The sequence below is a fragment of the Schistocerca americana genome, chromosome X (genome assembly GCF_021461395.2).
Source record: "Schistocerca americana isolate TAMUIC-IGC-003095 chromosome X, iqSchAmer2.1, whole genome shotgun sequence".
Taxonomy (NCBI): domain Eukaryota; kingdom Metazoa; phylum Arthropoda; class Insecta; order Orthoptera; family Acrididae; genus Schistocerca; species Schistocerca americana.
The window spans coordinates 747,159,248-747,181,283 of record NC_060130.1 but is presented as its reverse complement, the minus strand read 5'-3'; the positions used below and the strand labels follow the sequence as shown (position 1 = coordinate 747,181,283).

The window sequence follows — 22,036 nt, the reverse complement described above, 5'->3', positions numbered from 1 at the left end:
ATATGTGCAAACAGCATTAACTTCTTATCATTGCTTCCCTGAGCTTTTACAGTTTTCATATGGAATTTCTGCTACTTTGATTTGTGTTGAAAAGTGAAATAAAATCTCAGATCGTCTTCCAACAGCAGGAAAATAACGACAGAAATAATTATAAATAAAGTAATAGTAATGTAACAACTTCATTAGTGAGAACGTGCAAAATATTTATAGCAGAAACCTGATGTGGTTAAAAACAGTTGCTCGTAATGGTTTTTCTTTGTTCTATTGCAGTACCTATAATCACAATTCTTAATATTTTATAAATTAAAAACAAATAAATTTATGAATACTGACCTAAACATCCGAAAGGAAACTTTGTTCCTGGAGACTATTTTCCCATGACCTCGTCTTCTGTAATGTACCCCACCGATTATCACCCTAAGAGGTAGCTGACTCAGAAAATAAATTAAGCCATACACGCTAAAAACAAAATCATAACTTACTTTCGTGAGAAATATTCTAACACAAAACCAAACACTAAGTCTGTTTTAGAGATCTGTTGTAGTTAGAGACACGTTATTGGAGAAGTCACACTACGGTATCATGTGATTTGCATTTATGAAGTTTACTGAAGAAATGTAACGCGTTGTCTACAATGCAGAACTACTTCTTGTTTCAATTTCTGCATAATTTCTCACCATTATGGCCGAGTTTGTTAGGTCGATGTGGCGTGGTAGTGTTGGACCCTGGATTTCTGGTTTGGATTCTAACACATAAAGAAATTCTTATTCCCGGATTCGAGTACCAATACGAGTTGCGTTGCCCCGGGGATCTCGATCACCAAACTGTTCGTTGATGTTAAGTTTGTTCCACTCGTATCAAGAGTCTTATGGAGGTTGATCCTGTTAAGGTACAAAACCCATTCGACAACCCGGTTTAGCATTTCCGTGATCCATCTGAATCATTGCTGCGAATGCCAGACTCGACACTTTAACTAGATCACAGCCGATTGTTCCCAGTATTTTTGGAATTTTGAGATTTCTTGAGAATTTATCAGGGATTCTGGTAGTTTCTACTCAAGTGTAGCGTTCTTTTTCATTCATTTCATCGTTAGGCAGTGTCACTCTTTCTGCTCTGTGTGAGAAGTAGCTGGGTTTCATGTCGTCCCCTATTTTTACTTTCATAACCATTCGTGGCTTGAACAGGAAAGTGGGGAAATGGGGAAGTGATACTGGTACACAAAGCACCCTCCGCCACACACTACAAGATAGCTTGCGGAGAACGGGTGTAGATGTAAGCACTAGTGGTACCACAAATAACATACGACACGAGCACTGTTAGTCCTTCATGAGGACCAGGTTACGTATCTAATTTGTCTTATAGATAAGAACGGACAATGAGAATGAAATATGAAAGTCATGTCGACCAAGAAATGATTGAAGTCATATCATCTCAATCAGAAAGGGATACTGGGGGGAGTCAACTGTGATCTTGTTAAAGGATCTAGTCTGGCATTCGCCGGAATCACTGATATAGTAAATCGGGATGAAGAATGGTTTTTGAACCTGCCCAAGATCATCAATTTGTCGCCCATTGCACCAAGTCGCTTGACTTAAGTCAGTGGCGAGCAATCACAAAGTATCCCTACTGCACCCGACATAATTTGGGTTCCCAACATCACATCCAGTCTGTCAAAAAATACCTGATATCATCAGCACATTAAGACTTGCCAGTCATTTGTTGCGGTACGACTTGATCTTTATTATACAGACTATCTGCAATCATCTGTAGACACATTAGTGTACCTGAATGGAATATAACTACAAGACCTGTTGAATGCAGTCTGGTCTTACGATTGGCACTAATGGCTGACAGTAGACGAGTAGCGTTTGTCTGATAGATAAGAAGCAACAACGGCGACAGTAAAATGTTCTGAACTGTGATTTCGGAGAACGCAGCTCTTCAAACTTAGACATACAGCTACTTGCAATCTAACGTTAGGGATTATGTTTAGGATCTTACTGGTTCACGAGTCACAGCGGTAGAAAGACGCGCAGAATAGCATCTGAAGTATAGGAATTGTAGAAAGGAATGACAAATTATTGTGATATTCGTCAGATGTAGTATTACGACTTATTTGTTGCGAATCCCATTAAATAAAATGTATTACAATTAAAATGACTTTTTGAGAATTTATCATACATTCTGGTAGCTGTCGCATCAAATACAGTGCTGTTTTTCTTACATTTTATCCTTAGACAGTTTGGTACTTAAATCCATAATTCAGGTAGTCACTTCTCTCCAGATAAAAGTACTTCCTGACATTACTAACAGAATATGCTTCACTCTAGTTGCAAAAGAAGCTTTTTGACTCACAGTCTGAGCTGTCGACGCATCAACGGCAATTGTTTGTAACACATCTTGTCAGCACGTTCCGTAACGGTGTTTACTGAGAGCCACCGTGCAGCGGCGGGTGGCAACACAAGTTTTTATATTTAGTATCATGCAACCGAATAAGGGGTTTGAGCTAAATTAGTCAGATTACGCGTTCTCGAGTTTGGGATGCTACTCAACTTGACACACAGACGAAAAACGGAACTTTATAATACTATGCTAATGAGTCAAATACGTTTGTCATTCAGGGGTCACTCTGGAACTGGAGATAACTGTATGTATCTAATCTTCATCTTTCTTTCTTAAGAGGTGCACATTGTTTTCATTTGTAGAGCGGTAGTCGAACGATTTTACTGTATAAAGGCATTGGCAACATAGGCGTCAGCATTTTCTCTACTCTACGTAATCGTTCGGTACGTCTCTTAGTGACATCTCACCGCGTATAATTACACTGAGGTGACAAAAGTCATGGGAGACCTCCTAATACAGTGTCGGACCTCCTTTTAGCAGACATAGTGCAACAACGTGACGTGGCATGGACTCAACAAGTCGTTGGAAGTCTCCTGAAGAAGTATTGAGCATCTTGCCTCTATAGCCGTCCATAATTGTGAAGTGTTATCGATGTAGGATTTTGTGCAGGAACTGACCTCTCGATTATGTCCCATAAATGTTCGATGGGTGGCCAAATCATTCGCTCGAACTGTCCAGAATGTTCTTCAAACCAATCGCGAACAATTGTGGCCCAATGACATGCCGCATCGTAATTCATAAAAATTCTATCGTTTTTTGGGAACATGAAGTCCATGAATGACTGCAAATGCTTTCCAAGGAGCTGAAAATTACCATTTTCAGTCAATGATCGGTTCAATTGGACCAGAACACCCAGTCAACTCCAAGTAACCACAGTCTACACCACTATGGAGACACCAACAGCTTGCACAGTGCCTGTTGACAACTTGGATCCATGGCTTTGTGGGATGTGGGCCACACTTGAACTCTACCATCAACTCTTACGAACTGAAATCGGGACTCATGTGACCATGCCACGGTTTTCCATTCGTCTAAGGTCCAACCGATATGGTTATGAGCCCAGGAGAGGCGCTGCGGGCGATGTCGTGCTGTTAGCAAAGTTCAAAGTGGCTCTGAGCACTATGGGACTTAACATCTGAGGTCATCAGTCCCCTAGAACTTAGAACTACTTAAACCTAACCAACCTAAGGACATCACACACATCCATGCCCGAGGCAGGATTCGAACCTGCGACCGTAGCGGTCCCGCGGTTCCAGACTGAAGCGCCTAGAACCGCTCGGCCACCTCGGCCGGCTGTTAGCAAAGGCACGAGCTTCGGTCGTCTGCTGCCATAGCCCATTAATGCCATATTTTGCCGCACTGTCCTAACGGCTACGTTCGTCGTACCTCCCAGATTGATTTCTGCGGTTATTTCACGTGGTGTGGTTAGTCTGTTAGCACCGACAACTCTACGCAAACGCAGCTGCCCTCGATCGTTAAGTGATGGCCGTCGGCCACTGCATTCCCCGAAATTTGGTATTCTTGGCACACTCTTGACACTGTGGGTTTCGGAATATTGAATTCCCTAACGATTTTCGAAATGCAGTGTCCCATGCGTCTAACTGCAACTACCATTCTGCGTTCAAAATCTGTTAATTCCCGTCGTGCGGCTACACTCACGTCGGTAAGCTTTTCACATGAATCACCTGAGTACAAATGACAGCTTCGCCAATGCAGTGGTCTTGTGTAAGCGATACTACTGCCATCTGTATACGTGCATATCGCTTTACCGTGACTTCTGTCACCTCGGTGTATTGAAATACAGTTACTAGATTTGCAGCTGCTGCTGATAATGGTTTAAGGCGGGAAACATCTTATGTCATCGCTCTCCTGTCCCCCCCCCCCTCAACCCCACCCCTACCGAGGACGGAATCAGTATACTGCATCTTCTGTCTTCCCCTAAAGAAACTCTATGTGCAAGTGACAGATAGTTGTCTAGATGTTTGCGTAGCCTCTATCTGACGTGGATCGTGGGTACCAGCCCGGTATTCACCTTTTGGGATGTGAGAAACCATCTAAAAACCACATCCGGGCTGGCCGGCACACTGACACTCGTTAATCCGCCGGGCGGATTCGAACCTAGCCCGGCACGCCTCCCCGCATCGCAGAAGTGTGCTTGTTTATAAGCACGTCTACCCGGCTGGGTCTTAACGCACATAAAAACACTTAAGTAAAAGAAATAGGAAGGGCGGAACATCGATACTTGACGTCCCGTTGACATCGAGGCCTTCAGAGACGGTGACCCAGTGATTAATTTGTTTAAAGCTGCAGTTAACCAATCAAGGGTGTCAACATTAAGAAATAATTGTTTCATAGCTGTTCGATGATACTGGGAACTACATTTACATGGCCAGCGAGGGTACACAATGACAATACATGGCAGGGAAGAGGAGGAAAAGGAAAGAAATAAGAAACAAGAAGCCACCAGAGCGCAAGCAGTGGTTCTGCAAGGCGTATGTGGGTGAGCATCATGCACGGTGTGAACCCACACAGAACAAAAATTCCAGCAGTGACCATCCTAAACGTTCGCAAACGGAAGCAGTAGGTGTACTGAAGAGAACGCGACCAAAGGAGTCTTCACATATAATCTTTCGTACAAAAAACACATCTACCGATCAAAAGAAATTGAGCAATTTTGTGGTGGTAGGATTGACCAGCCGGGTCTAAGCGTTTTATTGCTAGAATATTGTAAGTTGCCACCAAACTAAGAAGAAAGGTATGTTATCTTTTAATGAGTACTCTAAGCCTGTTAAGAGTATATTTCGGCTAATTCTGCTTCTGAAGCATACAGCGTAGGCAAAAAGCAGGTGTGCGTTGGGAGGCATGGTATATCGCACGGGAAGCACGTTCACTCTTAGCGGCGCCGTTAAATGTTTCGATCGAGCCTTCTGTGCCTCCTCGTTTCCGACGGCCCGTCTGTTTATTTTTTTGTGCTATTCTTGTACGTTTACTTATCGGTCACTTCGTAAACCGTTCTCGTAGGGCAGATAACATCGCACAAAAAGAATGCAGACACAAATTATTGCTTGAGACAAAACTTCCTTCATGTGCTTCCTTTCAGAATACCCGCAGTTAAGGATCTTTATGAGCGTTACTATGCACTCAGACATAGAGATGGAATGCTGTTTATATACACAGACATATAAACTTTCGTTTATGGAGAGTCATAACATCTTCATGGAAGACTTTCGTAACATCTTAAGAACGTTGTTACAATGAATGATGCTATTATACGTTTACTCATTTCAAGACCGATCCTTTGAGTCTGTCAGTCCGTATGAACCAGAAGTGTAAATAACATGAAAGTGAGACTACTGAAAGCTGGGTACCCATTGTTAAATGACGTTAACAAAAAGCAGAAAAGATGTTAGAACTCCGTCTGAAAATTATTATCGGCACCAGACATTGCATACAGGTAAAGTAAAGCACGTTACATCGTAGCAGAATAAGTGGAACTTTGCTGGTGATAGCACATACTCCTCACATTACGCCCACACTATGGGGTTTCGAAAATAAGCTAGCAGGATATCTTCTTTGAAGGTTATATCATCTTCGGTTGGAGTTAATTCATTACTTTCTCTACCATTTCCATTCTCCCGGTCCATCACTAATGCTACTTTTCTTCACGGACTTTCAGTATGCTGCAGATGAAATAGGTCATCAACTTTTCCTTTATTGAAATGAATGGTTGGAATTCCGTCCAAAAGTCGCATTAAGAATTGTTGTTGTTGTTGTGGTCTTCAGTCCTGAGACTGGTTTGATGCAGCTCTCCATGCTCCTCTATCCTATGCAAGCTTCTTCATCTTCCAGTACCTACTTCAGCCTACATCCTTCTGAATCTGCTTAGTGTATTCATCTCTTGGTCTCCCTCTACGATTTTTTTCCCTCCACGCTGCCCTCCAATGAATATTGTCCTTTATTTGTTAGTGATGACTGATTTCCGTCTTCCTAAATAATTAAAATACAGTCAAATACGCATGCCTGGAGATAGCCACAACAGACAATCTAGAATAGCAATCCAGACAGATAAACAGATAGTGTTGTCTGTTGTGTCTATTTCCAAGCATGCGTATTTGTCTGTATTTTAATTACTTGCGGAGACGGATGGTTTGAAAATGGATGTAATGTCCGAATCTAGCCACTACTAATAAATAAAGGATACTTCTTAATGCGACTTTTGACGGAATTCCAACAATTTATTTCAGTACCCTGTATTTTATCGCAACATTTACATGTATTAATCTCCGTTTTGAGTCCTTAATTTTTCCCTTCAACGAATGTCTCTGCCATTTATTTTTTCCAATTTCTTTGCGTTTCTATTCCGTTGCCTTCCATTATTTCCCACCTTTTGCTGAATGTCTTCATTGGCATCAGCTAGTAATATAACTTCAGTGTTTCCTGAATTTATTTCCAGAAATGATCTTCTGCCGTTCCTGCTTGCACTGTAACCCAATAAATTATCTGATATTTTGATTTGATCAAACTTCTGCTCAAGTAGCCTAGTGCTATCTTACAGCTTTACTCGTTCAATATGCACGCTTGCGATGTAAGTGCCAGTTACCAGCCATTATCCACTGAGCCATCCACTGTTCGGGCATCTATCTACATGGGACAGAAAAATTCTTCTGTTTTGCTGTATTTCATTTCGCTGTAAGACTTCCTTCAGAATTTAATCTTCTGTTCAAAGAAATTTACTCGATATGCTGTGTTTCCACTAAACTTATCAGTCATCGACTGATCAAGTTCCTGTACTGAACAGGTTCGAAATTTGAATTTCACCGAAAATTCATTCGTAAGTCCGAATAAATGCACACCATATAGCCTTATAAATGTGGCCTGTAAACGTTTACCCATAATACCACGTCAGAGGACGCTTTGGTGTTAAATTTTCCACGTAATTCTTGGGATGGGGGAGTATACACATAATTTCACCAGCAATTAAAATATCAGTTCTAGAAGTGTGCTATTGGATCTCTCACAAGTTTGATGTTGACGGACGCGACCGTAAAAATAAAAAAAATCTGGTAATGTGGCTTCTTTGACAAACTGTGAGAGCTGGAATTGTTTTCGAACTATTATCATGTTAAATATGCAATGTAACTTTAAAAAATATGCTTTACTGAAGTTAGCATTTGTTTTAGAACATCTACGCTACTGTTTCAGAGCATAGGTGGTGCAACTTTTGTGTATTCTGTTTAAATCCATCAGCCATTATAATACTGTTAGGAAAGAATGTACTCCGAATACTGCTGTTGTTACACTGCAAAGTTTGCCAAATCATAGATTCGATTTTTTTCCCGTCATTATTCTGCAGGACACTTAAGGTTCTTGTTTGAATTGAAAAGATTTTTTTTCATTTAAATAAAGTGATTTGACTAGAAACATTGAAAGAGACGTTTAAACCGCCGTCGTTAATCGTATGCGACTGCTTTCAATCATTACGTCTGGACAGCGCTTAGCCGAAATGGTAAGATTTTGAAAAAATATATTATTTCTGCTACTAGAAACTGGTTTTCATTACATATTGTTACTTTTTAGTCCACTGAGCACGTCCGTGCAGCTTAAACAATTGATTTTTAAAGTGAAGTTTTTTATATTTTTTTCTTTACTAGTGATGGCCGATAACACAAATTTCAAAGTCCCTTCTTTGATGTAAGTACAGCAAACTTCTGATTATCTGGGTTCAGCTAATCATACTTATCGATTATTCGTACATAGATGGATGATTTTTGAAGACAAAAATAGTGAAACGAACCCTGAAATATTCCGCTATACTTAGAAAGAATATTTTCGTTTACGTTAGACTGTTATGCAACTGAATTGTGTTTTACCGCTGGAAGACGCCTGTCTCATCTTCGGAAATCCCTGAAAAATTTTTCTGTTGTTTCCCATTTTATCTTCAGGTTAATGCAGGAACTCCATCCTTTTAACATTTTTACGGCCGGTATCATACCTATGTATGTGTTTAGCCTTTTCACTAGGAGCTAAACACAGATAATTTCCGCCTCTATGTTTCCGGCGAGTAACAAGTAGCCGTAAGTAGTGCTGTTGACTTTCGTATGTGGCAGGTATCATGTGTAGCTACAGTAAATGGTAATTTCATGTAGAAACATGTAACGGCGGTTTATGTAGGTACCAGTAAACCCCCGATTATATAAAGCATCGATCCCATGTATAAAGCAGCTTCAAACGTTTGATTACAAAAGAGTTAATGTGTTAAATATTTGACATTAAGAATATAAGCGAGAAAAAGTTTCGCAAAGTTTGTTAGAAGTCGCTAACTGCTCTCTCTAGGAAACAGTGGGTAGTTTAAATTCTGTTTTAAGCAAAATCAATCTTTTCACGCATTTCAGTGCTAATGACGTCATATATTCTGAACTATGTGTTGCACGATAATATAATTTTAGAGGTACATTCAGCAATATATGAAGATACTGTCTGCAAAGTACGTTCCAAATAGAAATAGTATTAATGAAGTAATAAATTAAATCGTCATGCCTGCTACTGAACTTTTACTGCGTGCTATGTTAAGCAGAAGCTAGTTTTGAAGATATCTAACTGTCTATGACGTTTAATCTCCTCCACTATAATTTTGCAGGTACCTTCATTGGTATACGTGAATACTCTCTGCAAACTGTTTCGAATAGAGTCGGTAGTAAAGAAGTAATCAATTAAAACATCATGTCTGATGTTAAAGTATGACTCTTGCATGAACAGCAAAAATATAGTAATAGATAAACTTCGTTTCTTTAATCATTTATGATTGTTGTCTGGGAGATAAAGTTTCACAAATGTTTAAAAATAATTTATAATTTCAAAGTTTGCTGGAAGTCGCTAAGTGCTCTCTCTTTCTCTTTTTTTTTTTTTCTTTTTCACCGGTTTGATGCGGCCTGCCGCAAATTTCTCTCCTGTGCCAACCTCGTCATCTCAGAGTAGCACTGGTAACCTTACGTCCTCAATCATTTGCTGGATTAGTCCAGTCTTTGTCTTCCTCTACAGTTTTTACCCTCTACAGCTCCCTCTAATAGCATGAAAATTATTCCCCGATGTCTTAAAAGATGTCCTATCATCTTGTCCCTTCTTCTCAGAGTTTTCCATATATTCCTTTCCTCGCCGATTCTGAAGTGAACCTCCTCATTCGTTACCTTATCAGTCCACCTAATTTTCAAAATTCTCTTGTAGCACCACATTTTAATGCTTCGATTGTCCGTCGTTCCGGTTTTCCCACTGTCCCTGTTTCACTACCATACAACGCTGTGTTCCAAACGAAAATTCTCAGAAATTTCTTCCTTAAATGAAGACCTATGTTTGGTACTAGTAGACTTCTATTAGCCAGGAATGCCCTTTTTGCCAGTGCTGGTCTGTTTTTTATGTCCTACTTGCTCCGACTGTCATGAGTTATTTTGCTGCCTAGGTAGCAGAATTCCTTAACTTCATCTACTTCGTGATCACCAGTTATGGTGTTAAGTTTTTCGCTGTTCGCATTTCTGCTTCTTCACATTACTTTCGTCTTCTACTTACTCTCAATCCATATTCTGACTCATAGACTGTTCATTCCATTCAACAGATCCTGTAATTCTTCTTCGCATTCATTGAGGATAGCAATGTCGTCAGCGAATGTAGGCATTGGTATCATTTCACCTTCAGTTTTAATCCCACTCTTGAACCTTTTTTTTTTTTTTTTTTTTTTTTTAAATCCGTCATTCTCAAATACTGAACGAATGAAGTCCTGGTATTTGCGCATCGTCAGTTATGCTGCCTCAAAACCAACACACAGTTTCTAACTGTAATACTTGTCATACTGTGTTAAACTTTTATAATAAGATTATACATCTTAATGAGTTGATTACGACAGCGTTTTAAATCTTTAAATTCTGACAATGAGTATGCAAAATATTGAAAAGAAAGTTTATGTTGCCCCTGAAAGTCGTTATATGGGCAACCTTCAACTGAACCGGGTTCTGGATTGTCCCTTAGTAATACGTGCAAGGTGACAATAAAAATATTGAACTACGTGAAATAGGATCGTCATAACTTCTGAACGGTTTGCGTTAGGACGTTCAAACAAATTACACGGTTGGCCGCGGGGCTTGATTGGAATTAATATGCACGTTGTTGTTTGGTTTAGAGACGAAGCCCAGTTTCATTCGTATGGGTTCGTCAATAAGCAAAATTGGTGGTTTAAGGGGACCGAGAATCCGCATTTCCCGAACGAGTAGCCTCTTCACCCTCAACGGGTGACTGTGTAGTGTCCAACGTCCACACACGGAATAATCGATAACTGCCGAAAGGTACGTGAAGGTTTTGAAAGATGATTTCGTCCCCATTAGCCAAAGTGACGCTGATTTCGACAAGATGTGGTTCATGCAAGACGGAGCTCGACTCCATCAAAGCAGGAGAGTGTTTGATGTCCCGGGGGAGCACTTTGGGGACCGCATTCTGGCTCTGGGTACCCAGAGGCCTCTGGCATGGACTTCGATTGGCCGCCATTTTCTTCGGATCTGAACAAATGCTACTCCCTTTTGTGGGGCTACATTAAAACAAGGAGTAAATCAATAACCCCAAAACTATTGCTGACCTGTAAACAGCTCTTCAGAGGCCATCGACAGCATCGAGGTTCCGACACTTCAGCGTGTCATGCAGGATTTCGCTATTCGTTTGCGCCAATCATCGCAAATGATGGTAGACATGTGGAATATGTCATAACCTAAATACGAATATTGTAGTGACGTTTACATGTTGAATAAAGTGTGCGCACGCCGTAATTTAAAACTTATTTACGTTTTTTTTCATATAGTTCAATAATTGTCACCCTGTGTGATATGAAAAAAGGTGCTTTTCCGAAATTGATGCGCTTTATTGCACCATTAACCGATTTTCGAGCCGCTTCAGGCTCATCATCAGATGAAGGTGATACAGGAACATTATCCTCTGAGTCATGTGTAGCTAGACGCCAGAGTCATAGTGATTGCATTGCGTCTTGATATCCATTCAGATAATGTTCATTTTAGTTAGCTTCTCGCCCCCTCTCCCCCACACACAGTTTACTGTGAAACCAAGTCCACCTAAATATTACTTGGATGGTGTGGTGTGTGCGATTTGGCAATGTTAGTGGTAAGAGAGTGGCTCTTCCTGCCGTCGTATCTCCCCCCGCCCTCCTCTTCCCCAGCCCCACTTGAATGTCCGAAATGTTTGCGAATTGTGTAACTGAGGCGGGTACACCACGGTACTCACCTAGTGGGATGTGGGAAACCGCCTGAAAACCACATCCACTCTGGCAGGCATACCGGCCTTCACCGTTAATGCGCCGGCTATATTCGAGTCGGAGCCGAATACCGAAAGTGCCGTGCTAAAGCGAGCGGCTATGAGGGAGGGTTACATACAATACCTACATAAACCGCCAGTTTAAATCACAGCTATAGTTCATTATAAGTAGACAAATCCAAATAGCTGCTAGATTTAAAGTATTTAGTGCTTCACTGGTTTGCGATAGGCCTATTTCGGCTACAGTGCCATTTTCTAGCCGCCGGCGAATAACACATGATTCAGTTAATCTTTTTTCTATACGTATGTGTAAGTATTGGCAACGTTTCGTAATTATACAATAGTACTTACGTCTAGTTGTTTTGACGTCCATAAAACATCGATTGGTGCTGTCACTGTCTAACGATTTATACGACACCGTATTTATCTGCTGACAACGGGCAGGTGTCTTTGAAGCGAAATGTCTCAACTGTGCGGGAATATACATAATGGATGTACGAGTACAGGTTGTAGACGCATGGTTGACGACGTATGTTAAGTTTGTGTCTGCCGTGAATCGAGCACGGATAGCCAGCCAAATGGTAAGGTGATCGCAGGCGATAAGCGGGAAATCCGGGTTCGAGACCCGGTCCGGCACATACTTTCATTGTCGTCATTCCATTCTACAGATAATGGTTGTCCATATCCGCAATTGCCAATGGATTTAATGTCTAACGATTTAGTTGTTATGTCCTAGGTGGCGTGTTTATATGATTGCGACAGCTATGCTGCCATATCTCGATCTTTAATGTTGTTGTAGACGAGATTATTTTGTTGGCAATGGTCTTCTTGTTGTTTTTAGAAGTTTTTGTAGTTTTGACAGCTTAATTTGACAGAGCGCCTGCGAGTTTATATGGTTACAATTTTGATTTGGTTTATTAGTCTCTGGGTTTTTATGTATTAGTGACTTGTTGTAAACAGAACAAGAAGACCATAGCCAATCAAAAAATCTCGTCGACAACAACATTAATCACCCAATATGATGAATAATTATACATAAGAACAGAAACAAAGGTTAACTATATTTTAACTAAAGTTCAGTCTTGATCACAACACATATGTCTCAATAACATAGGTGACCGGTTTCGGTTATATTTATATAACCATCTTCAGACCCATGGGTTTCTTGGAGGATGGTATGCGGAGCTCTCCTCAGCTGCTACGAAGTCAACTGAAACCGGTCGCCTATGTTACTGAGACGTAAGTGTTGTGATGAAGTCTGAACTTTAGTTAAAATATAATACTTTATTGATCACTGTTCCAAAAATATTTACCAAAATTGTACAAAGGTTAACTAAACCACGTATTATTTGCACGCAGCTATAAAATGTCACTGTAGCGGAAACAGGACTTTTGCAAACCAATGAAGCACTAAGTACTTTAAACATAGCAGTGATTTGGATTTATCTACTTACAATGTCTCTAAAAGACGTATATCGCCGCTACGAGCCCTCAATATATATAACTTAAAAAAACATGTCTACTCCGAATTATCTTTGTTTTTAGGTTGTCCGTGTAGTATTGAATCCGCACTAACTAGAATAATCTGGAGTTTGCTGTATCTTAGATTTTTCGCGGGTCAACGCATAAAGTTGTGAGCAGCTGTTAACTAAAACTGAATTATTCAGTGACATTCCATACTGGATGGAGTTGCCTGTGACTGAAAAACTCCACAGAACGTGTGGACAAGAGTTAGCACCAAAACGACCGCCTCGAGGGAGTTGTGGGACTACTCACTAGTCGGCGAGCGCGAGGCGGTTAGGCTGGTCGAGCCGAGGCTGGAGAGCGACGTGGTCTTGGAGCCGAGGCCGGGCCAGTGGTGCAGCGCCGAGTTGGTGCTGCCGCGCTTGAGCAAGAAGCCCTCGGGCCGGCTGGCCACCGTCGACTTCTTATACCAGTCGGGCACGTGCAGCTTCTGCAGCGAGCGCTGCACGCGCATCTGGTGTTCAGACATCGTCCTGTTGCACCCAATCTTCTGCAGCTCATTCTCAGGGGGCTGCGGAAAAAGAGAAAAAAGCTACTGTCAGACTCGTGGCCACGTAAATGATCCTAGTTACTTCACTATCGACATGTTGGTGCAACGAATCCTGTGCCATAATTACCAAAAAGAAAGCAGCAGTATACACTACTGGCCATTAAAATTTCTACACCAAGAAGAAATGCAGATGATAAACGGGTATTCATTGGACAAATATATTATACTAGAACTGACATGTGATTACATTTTCACGCAATTTGGGTGCATAGATCCTGAGAAATCAGCACCCAGAACAACCCCCTCTGGCCGAATAACGGCCTTGATGCGCCTGGGCATTGAGTCAAACAGAGCTTGGATGGCGTGTACAGGTAAAGCAGCCCATGCAGCTTCAACACGAGACCACAGTTCATAAAGAGTAGTGACTGGCGTATTGTGACGAGCCAGTTGCTCGGCCACCATTGACCAGACGTTTTCAATTGGTGAGAGATCTGGAGAATGTGCTGGCCAGGGCAGCAGTCGAACAATTTCTGTATCCAGAAAGGCCCGTACAGGACCTGCAACATGCGGTCGTGCATTATCCTGCTGAAATGTAGGGTTTCGCAGAGATCGAATGAAGGGTAGAGCCACGGGTCGTAACACATCTGAATTGTGACGTCCACTGTTCAAAGTGCCGTCAATGCGAACAAGAGGTGACCGAGACGCATAATCAATGGCACCCTATACCATCACGCTGGTGATACGCCAGTATGGCGATGACGAATACACACTTCCAATGTGCGTTCACCGCGATGTCGCCAAACACGGATGCGACCATCATGATATTGTAAACAGGACCTGGATTCATCCGAAAAAATGACGTTTTGTCATTCGTGCACCCAGGTTCGTCGTTGAGTACACCACCGCAGGCGCTCCTGTCTGTGATGCAGCGTGAAGGGTAACAGCAGCCATTGTCTCCGAGCTGATAGTCCATACTGCTGCAAACGTCTTCGAACTGTTCGTGCAGATGGTTGTTGTCTTGCAAGCGTCCCCATCTGCTGACTCAGGGATCGAGACGTGGCTGCACGATCCGTTACAGCCATGTGGATAAGATGACTGTCATCTTGACTGCTAGTGATACGAGGCCGTTGGGATCCAGCACGGCGTTCCGTATTACCCTCCTGAACCCACCGATTCCATATTCTGCTAACAGTCATTGAATCTCGACCAACGCGAGGAGCAATGTCGCGATACGATAAACCGCAATCGCGATAGGCTACAATCCGACCTTTATCAAAGTCCGAAACGTGACTGTACGCATTTCTTCTTCTTACACGAGGCATGACAACAACGTTTCACCAGGCAACGCCTGTCAACTGCTGTTTGTGTATGAGAAATCGGTTGGAAACTTTCCTCATGTCAGCACGTTGAAGGTGTCGCCACCGGCGCCAACCTTGTGTGAATGCTCTGAAAAGCTAATCACTTGCATATCACAGCATCTTCTTCCTGTCGGTTAAATTTTGCGTCTGTAGCACTCATGGTGTAGCAATTTTAATGGCCAGTAGTGTAGTATGTTGTTGGCAACAGAACTACATTGATAAGAGCACATGATCTAGGCTAGTGGCCAGCTTGATGTGCTATGCCTCTTTCTGTTGTGTATTAACATTCACTCTTCTTTATTCCATTACCCATACATTGATTTCACAGCAAAAAGAAAAAAAAACAAGAGGTGCCGCCAGTGCGCGGTCCTGGACGCGAACCTAGGACAGAACACTGTGTCGGCGGGAGCAATGGGGGTAGGGATGCTGAGCGCTGACGGCCGATGGAGTGGCCGATCAAAGGGAGAGGGGGAAGACATACAAGCGAGGCGCCGGCTCCCCATCAGCCAGTTCATCAACTGCGATTGCAACATGGGCGTCTCTCAATGGAGAGAAGTCTTCCGAAGTAAGAATGATTTCAGGTGTGCCGCAGGGGAGTGTCGTAGGACCGTTGCTGTTCACAATATACATAAATGACCTTGTGGATAACGTCGGAAGTTCACTGAGGCTTTTTGCGGATGATGCTGTAGTATACCGAGAGGTTGTAACAATGGAAAACTGTACTGAAATGCAGGAGGATCTGCAACGAATTGACGCATGGTGCAGGGAATGGCAATTGAATCTCAATGTAGACAAGTGTAATGTGCTGCGAACACATAGAAAGAAAGATACTCTATCATTTAGCTACAATATAGCAGGTCAGAAACTGGAAGCAGTTAATTCCATCAATTATCTGGGAGTAGGCATTAGGAGTGATTTAAAATGGAATGACCATATAAAATTAATCGTCGGTAAAGCAGATGCCAGACAGATTCATTGGAAGAATCCTAAGGAAATGCAATCCGAAAACAAAGGAAGTAGGTTATAGTACGCTTGTTCGCCCACTGCTTGAATACTGCTCAGCAGTGTGGGATCCGTACCAGATAGGGTTAATAGAAGAGATAGAGAAGATCCAACGGAGAGCAGCGCGCTCCGTTACAGGATCATTTAGTAATCGCGAAAGCATTACGGAGATGATAGATAAACTACAGTGGAAGACGCTGCAAGACAGACGCTCAGTAGCTCGGTACGGGCTTTTATTGAAGTTTCGAGAACATACCTTCACCGAGGAGTCAAGCAGTATATTGCTCCCTCCTACGTATATCTCGCGAAGAGACCATGAGGATAAATTCAGAGAGATTAGATCTCACACAGAGGCATACCGACAATCTTTCTTTCCACGAAAAATACGAGACTGGAGTAGAAGGGAGAACCGATAGAGGTACTCGAAGTACCCTCCGCCACACACCTTCAGGTGGCTTGCGGAGAATGTATGTAGATTTAGATGTAGATGCATAAATGTTATGCCCGTTGGACACCGGCATCCGGCAGTTCGCCGGTGAACTATTTCAATAAAAACAAATAAAATTAAATAACTCAGCTGAAAACAGTTTTTCACTATGGATACGAGCTGCTTCATTCTTCGCATGCAGTTTCTGTGACGATTATTTTGATGCAACATCGTTTTACTTTAAATATAGCAGCCGACTGCCATTACTTTCTTGAGCTTCCTTACATTTGCAGTAGCAGAATCGTGCTCCTTGTACTTTCATTAATCCTTAACCGGTGTTGCTAAGTCTATGGGACTCCAGGGAAGTGAGAAGTTGTAGTATTTTTCGTATTTGTTGATCAGAGAGCATGCGCTGTTCAGTACCTTCCTATGGTGGGGAGACTAAAGTCTGTTATCACGCCAAGCATTTTCAACAACGAACTTAAGAGTCCCCTGGACTCCACGATGCAGTTAGTGTTATATTTTCAGTTTTGTCCGCGAATACAAAAAAAGTTAACGCTACAAATCCTAACTTCGAGGAATGTGTTCTAAGATGGATTGAAGGATGTGACGCTGACTGTTCAGATCAAGATGGTGCTCCCGAAAGCAACATTACCATTGAAAATTCTATTCCAAGTGATCACGAAACAGCAATGAACTTTCTGGCGATGAATCTGATGACGATGAGATGCAAGTTACTGAAAGCGAAGACGAAAATTGTGTACTCAATGCACTGCAGATCTACAAGACTCTAAGCATCATCTACTTTTATATGCGTGTTTGGACCGTTGTCAGTATTTTACAGTTTTTCTATAGAAACAAATGAATGCTCTTTTCTTCTAGTTTAGCCCTTACCAAATGTGTATTCTTTTTTTTTGTTTGTCAATTGTCCTTTGGAAAACAATATAACAGAAAGACTGTGTTTATTTTTGTAATATCTTTTATTTCAGAGTTTTCCGCTTTAGTTTGCTCCTAAGTTGGTTTTAAACAAAAAAAAAATTGTTTCCTTACACGTCTTTGATTACGTATGCGTCCCAAAAGAACAAAAAAAAAAAAATCATTACCCGATACAAGACACATTACTGTTTTGGAGTCCCCAGGACTGCGCAACGTATTTGATCTTAACATTTCCGTGGAAGTCTCTGTAATGTGGACTACGGTGTTCGTCTTATTAACTAACTTATCCCTAAGCTGAAATTGTATAAGGGGCAGTTAAAGGCGCTGCAGTCTGGAACCGCAGGACCGCTACGGTCGCAGGTTCGAATCCTGCCTCGGGCATGGAGGTTTGTGATGTCCTTAGGTTAGTTAGGTTTAACTAGTTCTAAGTTCTAGGGGACTAATGACATCAGCAGTTGAGTCCCATAGTGCTCAGAGCCATTTGAACTATTTTTTTTGTATAAGGGGCAGTCAAATGAAAACGAGACAGACGGAAAAAAGTAAGTAAAATGATTATTATTTCGAAAGTAATCGCCGTAGCTGTTAATACATTTATCCCAGTGTAAGTCAAAACGGTCAATGTCTTCATGGAAAAATGTTAAAGTTTTCCTACTAAATCATGTTTATACGCAGGTGAGCACATCTTCCTCCAAAGTAAATCGACGGTCACGAATGTCTTTCTTCAGGCCTGCAAAAATATGGAAATCGCATGGGGAGAGATCCGGATTGTATGGAGGATGTTGAAGGCCTTCCGAGCGGTTCTAGGCGCTACAGTCTGGAACCGCGCGACCGCTACGGTCGCAGGTTCGAATCCTGCCTCGGGTATGGGTATGTGTGATGTCCTTAGGTTGGTTAGGTTTAAGTAGTTCTAAGTTCTAGGGGACTGATGACCTCAGAAGTTAAGTCCCACAGTGCTCAGAGCCATTTGAACCATTTTTTTTCTGTTTTTGTTGAGTCAGTTCTTTGGTTTATGCACAACATAGAAAGAGCGTCTCCGCTGAATTCAAAAGGGATTTGTTTTTTCAGTTTGCAGTTTACTCTCTCAGTCCATGTTTGAAACGAGGAGACACAGTTCTGGTTCTGTTCGTCCTGCAACACGTACAACTGAATTAGCCGTGCATCTCTGACGGCGTCTTCCGAAGTCGGAGACGAAACGTCAGGGAATTGTTTCGTATATCGACCACGGCCTCTCGGGCAAGAAATTTTAAATGAAGTAAACGTCGGCCGTGAAAGCCTACACTGTATCAATAGAAATTAACTTACCGAGATATAATTTCAGTGACAAAAGTTGTGGTAGAACAAGCTGACATTAGATACTGTGCTTTATCAAATTAACCGGTAACATAGAAACAATTGAAACTATCAGTTTAGAACGATTAATCAACGTCAGAAGTTATCAGAGGAGTACAACAAAAGCAAAACGGGAATAATGGAATATAGTCGAATTAGTCCGCAGCTCGTGGTCGTGCGGTAGCGTTCTCGCTTCCCACACCCGGGTTCCCGGGTTCGATTCCCGGCGGGGTCAGGGATTTTCTCTGCCTCCTGATGACTGGGTGTTGTGTGATGTCCTTAGGTTAGTTAGGTTTAAGTAGTTCTAAGTTCTAGGCGACTGATGACCATAGATGTTAAGTCCCATAGTGCTCAGAGTCATTTGATTTTAGTCGAATTAAATCGGGTGATACTGCGGGAATTAGATTACGAAATGAGACGCTTAAAGTAGTAAATGAGTAATGCTATTTGGGGAGCAAAATAACTGATGGTCGAAGTAGAGAGGATATAAAATGTAGACTGGCAATGGCAAGGAAAGCATTTCTGAAGGAGAGAAATTTGTTAACATCGAGTATAGATTTAAGTGTCAGGAAGTCGTTTCTGAAAGTATTTGTATGGAGTGTAGCCATGTATGAAAGTGAAACATGGACGATAAATAGTTTAGACAAGAAGAGAATAGAAGCTTTCGAAATGTGGTGCTACAGAAGAATGCTGAAGATTAGATGGGTAGATCACATAACTAATGAGGAAGAATTGGAGAGAAGAGAAATTTGTGGCACAGCTTGATTAGAAGAAGGGATCGGTTGGTAGGGCATATTCTGAGGCATAAAGGGATCACCAATTTAGTATTGGAGGGCAGCGTGGAGGGTAAAAATTGCTGAGGGAGAACAAGAGATGAATACACTAAACAGATTCAGAAGGATGTAAGTTGCAGTAGGTACTTGGAGATGAAGAACCTTGCACGGGATAGGGTAGCATGGAGAGCTGCATCAAACAAGTCTCTGGACTGAAGACTACAACAACAATCTGAAGAAGCATTTGCAACTATTTTATCGCATCTAAAAATATTCATAATTAATAGGAAATTCGACGAGCATTTACGTTAGTTATAATGAAAAATGCATTCACTCCGTGTGGCATCTGCTATTCCTGATACCTCCATGAATGCACAGAGCGGTTATTATCAAACTTTCCCTATTTGAGAGGGCTCCTATGAAAGACGAGTGATCGTAGGACAATGAAACTTTGTGGAAACATTTGTAAGGACATGCGGAACAGAAGTAACGAATAAACCGTTGAAAGAAACACATTTTAATTTCCATATGAGAGGGTAACATTGATTAAGTGCGTACCATGTTCACGTTCCAAGCTACTGACGTATTTCAATGTCATAAAAATTTGCATCTACGACAGCGTGGAACAGCATTAGATACCCCACCTCAGGTGGGATGTTGCTACCTCCCTCGCCATGCTCATCTTCATCCTCCAACGTATGATAGCGCCCCCTTGACAAACTCTGTCCTTCAGGGAACTTCACAGCCAGAAATCACACAGGTTCAAATCTGGTGACCTCGGTGGGCACGCAGTTTTGTACGATCGTCCAATGATTCGATCGTGTGTCGTTCATGCTGCATGTTGTTGATCCTTGGGGTTAGAGTTCCTCAAAGAAAAATGAACCAATCATAAACTGTGCCGTGAAGTCACACTACACAGCGACGCGTTCGCTCTGCAGGAGAACTTAATGAATATTCTGTGGCGGTGAAGATCCTGAAATGCGACAATTGTGTTTAATTGCAACCATCCTGTATCTCATTAGCTATTCGTCGGTCTGCGTGAAAACTGTACTGCAAATATTCCATACCAGTTGTTTCGTGTCGATAGCCTCTGTCATGGTTATTGCGTATTCTTGATCGGCTGTTACCTTTCCTCAGAAATTCCAGTCCACTTTACGAAAATGTCAGTTAAAAATAACCGAGCGAGGTGGCGCAATGGTTAGCACACTGGACTCGCATTCGGGAGGACGACGGTTCAATCCCGTCTCCGGCCATCCTGATTTAGGTTTTTCGTGATTTCCCTAAATCACTTCAGGCAAATGCCGGGATGGTTCCTTTGAAAGGGCGCGGCCGATTTCCTTCCCCATCCTTCCCTCACCCGAGCTTGCGCTCCGTCTCTAATGACCTCGTTGTCGACGGGACGTTAAACACTAATATCCTCCTCCTCCTCCTCAGTTAAAAATAGTTTTCATATAATTCTCCTTTACTCTTGTATATAATCTATCCCACACAAAGTCACAATGATTTACAGTGTTATCGTCCCTTCAAAAAATGGTTCAAATGGCTCTGAGCACTATGGGACTTAACTTCTGAGGTCATCAGTCCCCTAGAACTTAGAACTACTTAAACCTAACTAACCTAAAGACATCACACACATCCATGCCCGAGGCAGGATTCGAACCTGCGACCATAGCGATCGCGTGGTTCCAGACTGTAGCGCCTAGAACCACTCGGCCACTCCGGCCGGCATCGTCCCTTCCCTGCAGGTCTCAGCGAAGAATTGTTCCTTAAGAATATCAGTACTACACCTATAAAAAGGGAAGGATAGACGAAGTCCATTCTGAGACGATATTACTTACGAAAATTCGATTGCTCTTTCACGTGGGAGTCTGGATACGAATGATCGCTTAGTGTACTTCCCTACAATAAGATGGTTAGTGATGGCAGCAGATGATACGAGGTACGGCACTTGAGACTGACAGCTTAGCACACCTACGGTAGAGATGATGTAAGACGTCTTACAGTCATACGGGAGTTATTCTGAAGCGTGAAACGTAGCCTTGGTACTCTGCCAAGCTGTCAGTTCGTCAGCGGACCATCATTTCACTCAAGCGAGACTAAAGAAGAGTTATATTTGGCCACAGTCTCGCATTTGGGACGTTTCTTTTCCGATCTACGTAATAATAAAAGCCCTGCACAGGCATCAGAGAAACGACGATGCAACATGAATGGTCAAACAAGAGGGGAGCTGAACACATTATGTGTCATAAGGATGATTATCATAAGGAAACATGGTTCTATAACAGCATTGAAGCGTACATCTTACAAATAGATAAACATTTGTTATAATGTAGTACATACATCGCCGAAAATGATTCATTTTGAAAACACTTTCAGTTCGGAATGTGTGTGTGTGTGTGTGTGTGTGTGTGTGTGTGTGTGTGTGTGTCTAAGAGCGCGCGCACGCACATGCGGGCATCCTCATCGCGAAAACGATATTCTCCGGAGATAA

General features: G+C 42.1%; 1 protein-coding gene across 1 annotated transcript in view; it reads right to left on the bottom strand.

The window, feature by feature from the left end:
- The window catches only part of LOC124555153, a 725,477-nt gene that overhangs the window by 322,644 nt on the left and 380,797 nt on the right, over positions 1-22,036 (bottom strand). The window contains exon 2 of the mRNA XM_047128972.1: positions 13,483-13,741. Within this exon, the coding sequence (XP_046984928.1) occupies positions 13,483-13,699 (217 nt within the window). The 5' untranslated portion in view covers positions 13,700-13,741. The remainder of the gene's footprint in view (positions 1-13,482; positions 13,742-22,036) is intronic.